At 43.4% G+C, this 10,818-nt stretch overlaps 1 protein-coding gene across 1 annotated transcript in view; it reads right to left on the bottom strand.

Annotated features, from left to right (window-relative positions):
* Positions 1 to 9,120, bottom strand: part of thsd7ab (thrombospondin, type I, domain containing 7Ab) — a gene marked incomplete at both ends in the record, with an annotated part of 147,092 nt that extends 137,972 nt beyond the window's left edge. Inside the window, one exon of the mRNA XM_080040068.1 lies at positions 8,961 to 9,120. Coding sequence (XP_079896194.1) covers positions 8,961 to 9,120 — 160 coding nt within the window. The remainder of the gene's footprint in view (positions 1 to 8,960) is intronic.
* Between the last annotated feature and the right edge of the window lie 1,698 nt (positions 9,121 to 10,818).

Raw genomic sequence — 10,818 nt, 5'->3', positions numbered from 1 at the left:
AAAAACAAAAGAAATGCAGTTATATAAAAGCAAAAGCTCAATATTTTAATGTAATGATATTCCCCAGTATTTAATATATGATTCCTTTAGCACTCAGTAGATTATACCAGTCTGTGTTAACAGTTCGACACATGATCGAAAGATGAATTAAAGGTGGAGTCAGCAATTCTGGAGAAAGCATGCTGTCAAAACCACTTTTTGTCAAAATCAGTGAAAATGGCCTCACGTTTTGCTGCCTGTCCATACTGTTTGTGAGCTAAAAAAAAGTTGGTGTTAATACATAGCCTAGGCTCTGTATACGGGCATGTTGCTCGCTGTACATACCCTTTGTTTACATACAAGTTTACAGAGCCTATGCTGTGTAATAACACTGGATTTATTTTCCAGCTCACACACAGTACGGACAGGTAACAGATCGTGAGGAGATATTCACTCATTTTGACAAAAGCGATTTTGAAACAAATATTCCACACCATCACTGACTCCACCTTTTTTTATACAATGAGTGCTTTCCATAGACTTTGCTTAGCTCAACCACACAGCAAAGCTAAACCATCCACACTAGAGCTCAATATTTTAAAGTAATGATATTCCTCAGCATTTAATAAATCATATAATTCCTTTACTACTCGGTGGATTATCCTAATCTGTATTTACAGATCAGCACATGATCTACTGATGAATTAATCTTCTTGCCTTATCCAATGAGTGCTTTCCATAGAATCCGCATCAACATCAACTTCTCAAAGCTACAGCATCCATACTAGTGTGACACAACTGGGCTTTTATGCTAGAAAAAAAAAACTCAAATAGTAAAATATGCACTTGACAATAGCCCACAACCAAGTGAAAACAATTGGAGACCAGTGGGGAAAGATGAAGGACGGATTAACGACGGAGCTGCTGGATGGACGGGAGGATATTTACTCGTGAGCCTCCCCCATCTCCACTGCTTTTATTAGAATGGCACATCAGAGGAGGCAATAAATGTCACTGCTTTTCTTCAGTGAAGCCTCGATAGTCCTCTCAGTATGCTCCAGCCTCTCGTGGGAAGTCAAGGGTCTGTTTTGAATGCCACTCCACGCGACTACGAAAAGTTCTCTGTTTCGTTAATATGGGCACGGGATTTGTTTGTGGATGTGCACTGATTTGTTTAGTGAAGAGGCACCGTTTTCTATAGGGACAAGCCCAGAGTGGAAAAACAAAGAACCAAAGCTCTATTCTTTTAAAAGGAGAAAATAGAAGTTAGAACAGTTAATGCTAAGGTGTGAATGTTTTCCAGATCAAATAACAGAATGGGATGTCATTGAATCCACCCTCAAATTGCCCCTTCAGTGAGGTACCTATAACCCTAACCTTATCAACAGTGGATGTTTTTTTTGTTTTTTTAAAGATATTTTTTTGGCATTTTTATGCTTTTATTGATAGTGTAGAGACAGAGTTGAAATGGGGCAGAGAGGGGAGTGACATGCAGAGAACGACCGCGGGCTGGAATCAAACCCGGGTCCGCTGCTGGCCGAGGCCCATGGGGGGGACGCCCTACCAACTGAGCTAAGGGCGCCCCCTTAACAGTGGATGTATTTAAGTAAACATCTTATGGCTCCCTTCTACTGACCTTTGGAACACTTAGCTTTTCTGGAGGTGGTTTTCCGTTAGAAGATAATAGCGCCTCTTTTTAGCAGGCCTGGCCGTCATAGAGACGTTAGTGGCTAACCTCTATGTGTTTCTACTCAGTCTCTACAACACGGCGATTATTTGCAAATTTTGTTTTTTGGATGGAGAAACATTCAGTCCTTTACCACTCAGAGAAACGTGCAATGTCCTAGCAGGCTGTCTTATTGTTTCATTTACCTTTTCAACATTTCACGTTAAAAAATGGAGACACAGCAAGCCCAAACACTGCGACCACAACAGTATCTTGTCTGTTTGTCGTGCAGGTTAGGGTGCCTCCCTTTGATGACACTGACCGATCAGTGGTCAGCAGTGTTTTACGTCACTGTTAAGACTCTGGTCCCTGTATCATCGACAGAGTAGGTACTAAAGAAGTTGGTACCAGGTACTTTTACATAGTGGAAACCCAAAAAAAGGCAATTAGAGAAGAGCCAGTACCTTAGTTGAAAGGCGCCATTAGATTTGGCACAGGCATGCCCAGATGTGAGAATGACTGAATATGAATTGTAATGCAGCAAACATTGAGTTTACAGTAAAAGTTAAAACAGAGTAGGTCAGACGTTTCTATCATATTCTAATCTTTTTAAAACAGCACATGTCACGTCAATGTACCAGGTTGAGGCTGATCATCAGAGGGAAAAAAACGTCCCCAACCGACATAAATCTAACACTGATCTGCTTACTCATGCCAGGAGTCCACTGGCTGTGCAGCCGAGTGACATATTGCCCCATCCGAAATATGTTATGAGCCATTTTGAACGTGGCTCACTAAAGGCATGGGGGGGAAATGGGAATCCTCTTATGTCACTCTAAATAAAGTTTTTTGGATGAAGTGTAATCTCTAATCCCGCCATCCCCTCCTATATCAGTAATAGCCAGGTTTTAGTGTAAGCTCTGCCATTTAGATTAAACAAACTGGCATCTCTTTGGCATCTCTTCGCCCCAGAATGGATTGGCTTGTTTTTTTTTTAAAGAAATTCAGTTGCCAGGAATACAAAGATAGGGAAGAGGAGGGTGGGGGTGGGGGGGGAGTAATATTTTCTAAAGCCACAAAAAACAAATCAATCTGGGTCAGATGTGACGTCTAGTGCTGCAAATGCTTTTAAAATCAAGTGCTATGTCATGGCAGGCTGTTGGCTAGCTCTGTATCATTTTTGGGATACCGAACCGTGGACTATTGGAGTTTGAGACGCACTCGTTTTTCTACTGAGCCAAAAAAGAGTTACTTTGAAAAATAGCTTCCTTCCTCTTCTAGACAGAAAAAGATGCTGAGGCCACATGGCTTTACTGCCGGTTTTGCCTCTCTTACTACACAAAGCTGCTGAGTGCTCATTTTCACATGGTTGTATGGGCACTACACACACACACAAACACACACGCGCACACACACACACTCTAACAGGACCCAATTAGCCTCTATTTCCACTCCAAGAACGTAAACAAAAACACAGGCACAGCGAATTAAAATAAAAACCCATTGGCAAACTGTTTAATGAAAAAATACGAAAATCCCAAGGAAATTGTCTCACTATAAATGCATGGCCTAAATGTGTTGCCTGTTGCTAAGGAATGTTAGCAGCGGCTGGCCAATTACCAACCAGACTCTAGTTTGCCCTAAGGTACTATAGGCTAATTAGGGTCATCGCGGGTCACGTTGTAATGCACTCACTCAAAATAAGGCAGGAATCTCCAAGGGGATGTTCTCATTTGGGACGATGCCAGTCCCAGTCCTGCTGTTGTCACTCAGGTGTCAGTGGCTCAGATGGACGTGTGTGTGTTGGCGGCCAAATTCAAGACAACTGTCGGACATAACGCCTGTACCCGGGTATTAGCACACAGCTATTTAAGGCAAAGGATTTTAGGAGCCTGCAGGAAAAGCAGGTTTTAATTTAATGAACGAGGCCAATGCATTAGGTTGGTTGAGGGCATGGGTCAATCAAGTGTGCAGATGAAAACATTCAAGAATGGGAATGGGAAATTTGAAAAGGGGACATTTAGCTGAAGTCATCCCACAAAAGCTTTTTGATGATCAGGCAAAGCTAACCAATTTCTCAACAGAACATACCTCAAAAGAAGCAACTATATGATGATCTACTAAGATCCTTAAGAGTGTTAAATTGCATGTGTATCTAACAGGTTGCAGGTTGGGTTGGTGGGTGTTTTGCGTGTGATCAACTAAAAATGATTGTGCAAATGACAACAAGTGCATACATGGTAGAGGCCGTAGAATGAAATGATCTTTTTGCGTATGTTACTGGTTTCCGCCATTAAGTTTTAACTTTTGGGCAGACTGACCATAAGCTCCAAAATGTCATTGCATGATATGATGTTATTTTTTCGCTTCTGTCAATCAAAACATGTAAACAAACGCAGAAATGTCCTCTCCATCTTCTGTCATGCCTATATGTCTCCTCCTCACCACAATAACTGCTGCCATCTGTGCACAAAGCTGTTCTGATTAGCACCTGCCTTTCAGACATTTTATATATAGACGCAGCCACAATCACCGCAGTTATTTTCAGGCTTTGTAAATCACAATGCATGTGCTAACTTAACCTACTTGCATCTACTACTCCCAATATGTTGCAGACTCAGGTGGAAACGCCCAATAGTACATATGAGTTAAGGGAAACATACTAAATTGACAGCATTTGCTATTTTGTTAGAAGATCAGCTTGCAACTTAATTGCACACATTTTTAGACGCACAAACCTTTAGTTAATCATGCCCTGTCTTCACAAACATTGTGCACCAACACTGTACTTTTGTTTTCCATCCATGTCGACGCTCAACTTTTGAACTCAGCTCGTCTTGTGTGCAGTTACTACAATTGCTTGGTCCGAAGGCGCTTTGCCATTCTAACGACCGTGGGTACGCTGTATTGAACTTGTGAACCTGTCACACGCGCTCTTCCTCAATTTCCTGGATGGCCCCTTCAGTGGGTCAGCCGTAATAGCAGGTGATTGTGGGTGAACCATTAACAGCCCCTCATCCTTCACGGCCAATGACTATCTAAAAGAAGGAATGTACTGGCCTAACAATGGCCTGTCAGCACTGGTCGCCCCTGTCCCTGTGCATTGGAAGGTGACATCGGCGGATGGTGGTGACATACAGCACCAACTGCAGTGTTCTTCATTGTACGATACGACTGTGTGTGTAGCCCAGAACTAAAAACTCCATTGTTACAGCAAATTACATGTCATTACAGATGCAGGGCTGACAAATGTACAGGCACGGACACACACACTCACACAAACACACACACACAATCTCACACAAGAACACACACACACAGTACATACACACCAACGCAGACAGACACATACAATACACACACTCTGGATTCACAATGGTGTGATTAAACGATTCCAAATGATCTCATCTGATTTAAGTACATAACAAATATCTGCAAAGAATATCTCTTGACGTGCTTTCTGAGTTTGGAATTTAAACAATCTCACTCACTTCTTTTGTCTACAATCAATAATGAATACAATTGTTCATGTTTGTGATTAATTATTTGGTTAGGTAACCATCCAGGAAGCAATTCACTCAAAGTTAAAATGCCACCGTTTTACCAAGAGCATGTGACAAGTGTCTAATAAGAAGTGTGTTTGATACAAAGCCACATGGTTTTCTTTTATCTGTCTAAACATTGTCCTGTCTCAAAAGGTTTCAAAATGCCACCTGCCAATGCGTCGGCTCACATGCATTGATTGTTCCATTAAAAACTCATTTCAACACCACTTGGGTTTTGCCTACAGACACAGAATGCACTCGCAGGAAAAAAGTATAGGTAAGTATAGTCATTAAGTGGAGTAATTAGTTGGAGATAGTGAGCATGTCTGGTGACCTGTGACCACGTGCTAAGACGCTGCGCCTTGACCCGATTCAGGCGAGACAGTAGGTGGGATCGGCTTGAGGCAACTCTAAATGATAGATAATCTGGATCACAGGGAAAGATTATGGGCCTGCTGCATTCAGGGGCCGTGGGAGTATACATAAACAGTCATAACAGATCAGCCTGTCAAACCAGAGTTATGAATTCATTTTGGCACCTGTTGAGGCAATTCCTAACATACTAAAAAGATAATGCCAATGTGGGTTTTTTATTTCTCTGAAAAGTTATCCTTGTTTTTTCAATTGTTTGCATCATCATCAAACCCCATAAGGAACACTTACAGTACAGTCAAGCACAGTGAAAACGCCAGAGATTCAAGATGTTACAGTATATGTGTTTTTGCTTGAATAAACCATCACCTACTCTGGCACCCGTAATTGTTTTGTCCTCAGGCAGACATGTGAGGTCCTGACAGCTCAAACCTGGCAACCTTGTGGCGCCAACAACAGTGTCTAATGAAGCACGTACAAGCCACCAGAAAGGGAAAGACGCACCTGCTGTGTGTGTGTTTGTGTGTGTGTGTGTGTGTGTGTGTGTGTGTGTGTGTGTGTTTGTGTGTCACAGTACACATGAATATGCAGGATACAGCAACGTGTCTTAGATCCAGTGGCTACAGATAACGTTGCTATGGAATTTCAGCATATTTTACTGTTGCCGCCTTGATCGGGGGAAAGCTGTGGATCTTAAAACAGAAATGCAAAATATGGAACGAGTGGGAAAACAGAGTGATATGCAGAAGAAGAAGAAGTGCAGAGGGAATGCACAGTTGAAAGCAAGTGACAAGAAGAAAAATGGTGTTAAAATAGCGTGAGAGAGAGAGACAAACTCCCTGCAATCTTTCAAAGGCCGTGCGGCAAAGCAGTGGCAAGTCATTATCACCATCACCAACACCACCACTGTTTCTCACGGTGGCTATAATCTCTCTCGTTTTTACTTCAGTTATCCTCCCAGGGCACCTTCGGAAATATCACTTGCACTTTCTGGCAGAGCTTGTTGTCTCCTTTCTGCTTCATTTGAATAGAATTCTCAGAGGAAAAAAACAGCAGTGAACTGTATCACCTTCCATAAGAGATACATCATATACTTTCACGGAAGGCAATAAAAAGCAATGCGGGGCCCCAACTCCCCACAGTTTGGAAGACAGGGGGCTGTATTTCAGCGAGACTCATCAATATGCAAAAACATCAGTGCAGCGCTTGCCACAAGAATATTCCCTCCGCTGAAATGTGAACAAACATCATCACATTTTGTGTGTTTTTTTTTTAAATTCTTTTTTCTTTTTTGAAACAAGCCTCGATTGGCGTGAAAAGGTATGTAAATCTTGTGCTAACATAATCACATTTTGATGAAAAGTGTTAGGATTCAAAGCCACTAAATTGCCCTTGTGTGATTTTAATACTCTGTAGGCAAATGTCAAAACCAAAGAGGAAACAGAGAGAAAGAAAAAGACTCCAGGGCTAGAAATCAATGCGCTACCTTTTTTCTTTTTATTTGGTGAAGACGCGTACTCACTCCAAGCACTGGATTACATTTCAAAGCAAGGAGCCTAGAGCTTCCCCTGTTGAGGAACACGTATAGTGTGGGAGCAAGATGGTGTAGCGTGGGAGAGAGGCGTAATCACGGTGACCTACAGTAGGGTAGATGTAGGTTAGGTCTCTCTCTCTCTCTCTCTCTCTCTCTCTGCCTGCAGTGTGCTCACTCTGGCTTTCTCTTTCTCAAGTCTGTTCCCTGGGCTGTCTTTCCTGGGTTGTTAAATCCCTGCTCCTTTAATCTCCTTACTCAGCTACATCCTCTTTAAAGATGCAGAACCACAGGAGAGCCGTGGGATACGTCAACTAGTAAACTGGTGCTATAGGCAAGAGGGCGGGGCCGGACCAGTGGAGTGGAAGGGGGGTTGGGGTTCAGGATTTGCACTGTTATTGAGAAAATATAATTTCTTAAAGATGTCTGTGCAAGAGAAGAGCATGCATTGATCTCCTGAGCTTTTCTGTGTAATAGAGGATTCAATGAAGTCAAGAGAGATGGTCTTTTGAAGGCGCAGTGTGATATAATGCCATATTTTGGTGTCATTTAGTGGTAAAAGCTCTAGACTGCAACGCTCCCTTGCTAAACCCCTCCTGTTCGGAGAATTTACAGAAGCTACGGTGCCCTTCAAGGACAACATATTACACTAATTAAAAAATACTCAATATTATATTCCATTTCAACCAAGTCTGTTCTGAAAAACACCAATTCCCTTTACACACTGCACCTTTAATGAACTTTTCAAGTGATTTTAGACCCCAGAGAGTACAACCCCTCAGTGTCCATTAGAACACATTATGGTAATAATCCCATCTGACTGCAACATCTGTACTCTACAACCTTAAATTAGCACTCGGCGACCATGATCGGTAGAGTGCTCGTCAACCGTGATAATGTTATTCAATGGATCCCACTGTGACAACTAATTGATTCCATATGATTCCCTCCTTAAATAGACAGTTTAAAACACAGCTCCATTCAGTGCAGAAAAAGAAAAAGAAGCATGTGCAACGATATGCAAGAGATTAACCGGCCATCAATCAACAGCATTTACTACATGCTTGGATTTCTAACACACACACACACACACACACACACACACACACACACACACACACACACACACACACACACACACACACACAACCCCACTGACGCCATATCAATACCATCAAAAGCCTTTCCACTCCACTTCCCTCACCAAGCCCTATTGTGGTGCAACAATGCCTATCAATCATCCATCCACAATGCCCCACAACACACAGCAGCAATAATTCAATAATGCTGCATCACCTGATACTCGGGTAGATGAAGGTAATCCATTCAAAAAAATGGATCACGGTTGTCCTTATTCGTTCCACATGCTATTCAGTATAAGGCGACAGCTCTACTATAAAGATTTCTGGGTCATCTTTCAAGTGTGTGTATCTTTGAAGTTTGGGCTGAGTAGAGTTGTGTTTATACCTTGAATGATAAAAATGTATAAGACAAACCAAAAGTGTGTCATCTGCAAGGCGCCGAAGACCTTTTGCGACTTAATTATCCGCAGAAAAAATATCTCTTCCTGCACCAGATCAAAGAACCTTTCATTTTTTTTTTATCATTGAACAGGCTGCAACCGCCGCATGCACTGCCTCTCTTCACGTTCCCAAAAAATCTCAAAGTTGGGTTCACATTTCCCACAGGTAATGAACTGAAAACACACACGATTAGATCTGACTGTGAGTGTGGGAGGTCACATACCATGGCTTGCACAGACGGCAGCACACACTCTACCTCACCCTCCTACACAAAACACTCCATATGTAAAACAAGGGCTCAAATATTAATCTCTTAATTATAGTTTTTTTTTTAGCAGCCGTACCTGTTTCCCAGAAGTAGACAGACTTGCCATCGTCGTTTGTCTGCGTGTGAGCCTTCCAGAAACCACACAGCAGCAGCAGCAGCAATGTCACCAAAAGGTTTCCGCTCCCCTCTGTCCTTATCCGGAGGGTCCCTGCTGCACCCCTCCACCCCAGCCCCATGGTCCGCAACACAGGAGGAAAAGTAAATCCACTCAGCCAATCGGAAGGTCAGCGAAAAGCAGTGTTGAAAAAAAAAGCCCGAAAAATATCCACACTATAGTCCAAAAAGGCAAAAAGAAGTGCTTCAGTTTGAGAGACCTAGGGTGGGAGTAAGTGTATGTGAGTGGTAGAGAGGGAAAAATAATGAGGTGTTTGTGTGTGCGTGCGTGTGTGTTTGAGTGAAAGAGAGAAAAGCGTGTGTGTGTGTGTGTGTGTGTGTGTGTGTGTGTTTTTGAGAGAAAGAGTAGGCTGTGTGTGTGTGTGTGTGTATATGTCTGTGTGCGTGTGTGCGTGCGGTAATATCAGTCCTGCAGGAGTTGAGGTCCATCCGGTTTACTTGGTCTTGGTGAAGGACAGAACAGAGAGAGTATAGTTTTCTCCTTTTCCTTTTTTTCCGTTGATTAGCTCCCAACTTTGGCAGGATGGTCCCAGTGGGGAGTCCTTTCTGTCTGTCTGTCAATCTGTCTGTCTGTCTGTCAGTGCCTCGGACTGAGCTGCTGCAGACGGATGGACCGGTCTCCCTCCTCCATCGTATCCGCTTCCACCAGCACCACCGTCGCCGTAGCTACTGCCTCTGTCCTCTGGCTGTGGAGCGGTGACAGTGGGCGAGCTGTGTCTGCAGCAGTGTTGTTCGCTTTGCCTCTCTCTCTCTCTCTTTCTCTCTCACCACTCTCTCTCTTTCTCTCTCTCTCTCCGCCTGCTTATTCGCTCACTCATTTGCTCTTCTTCTGCCTGTGCCACCCTGCTCTCACTCCCTGTAGTCCCACTACTGGCTTTTCCCTGTTTTCTCCTCTCATCTTGTCTTGTCTGATTTGGCCTCTTTTATTATTACACTCTCTTACATGCTCCTTCTCACTTTCTCTCTCTCCCCTATACTCAATTGTTTTTCCTCCTCTCCCCCCCTAGGGCATGAGGACGGACGGATAATCCCCCCCGCTCCCTCCACTACTCCACTACACAGTGCTGGGAAGGCGACTGGAGACCAGCAGTGCTCACACTGGTCTCAGAAGCTCCCATAAGCACTGCTCACAGGATCAGAGAGGCAGAGAGACAAGCAGGGCTTAATGCAGAGCCAGATAAAGTGGAGTGCGAGGGAAAGGGAAAGGGAGGGGAAGGGGAAAGGAGGGTGGAAGGGTGTGTGTGTGTGTGTGTGTGTGTGTGTGTGTGTGTGTGTGTGAGCGTGCGTGTGCATGTGTGTGTGTGGAGGGAGGGAGGGGGAAAGCAAGGAGGAGCAAAACACTAAGGCAGAGAGCTTGGGAGAGAGCGCGAGAAAGTGAGGAGGGAGAGGGTTGTTTTTTATGCTTGTGAGAATGGGGCGTGTAAGTGAAATGATGGAACGGAATAAGTGATGGTGAAAATGTACAATAATACCAATACATTTGATACGTCGGCCCATTCAAGACACCACAGGATAACTTACACAATGTTAATAAAAGCACAACAAATGTATCAACTACTAAAAACAAGGGGACTAGTTTAAAAACATTTAAAGCTATGATGCGGAACTTCTGTTGCCACCATGAGGAATTCTGAGTAAAAACACTGTTGGTGCATCGTCATGAGGTAAGCCTTCGGTGATCGCGCATGGATTTATTCCTTCTTCTCTAGGTCCAGGTTTTCTCTTAGAAGTAGAGTCAAAAATGTAAACATTTCGTGGGC

Source organism: Ammodytes marinus (genome assembly GCF_949987685.1).
Source record: "Ammodytes marinus genome assembly, chromosome: 13".
Taxonomy (NCBI): Eukaryota; Metazoa; Chordata; class Actinopteri; order Uranoscopiformes; family Ammodytidae; genus Ammodytes; species Ammodytes marinus.
Note: the sequence above shows the minus strand (reverse complement) of the source record. Positions and strands in the feature narration are given on the sequence as shown.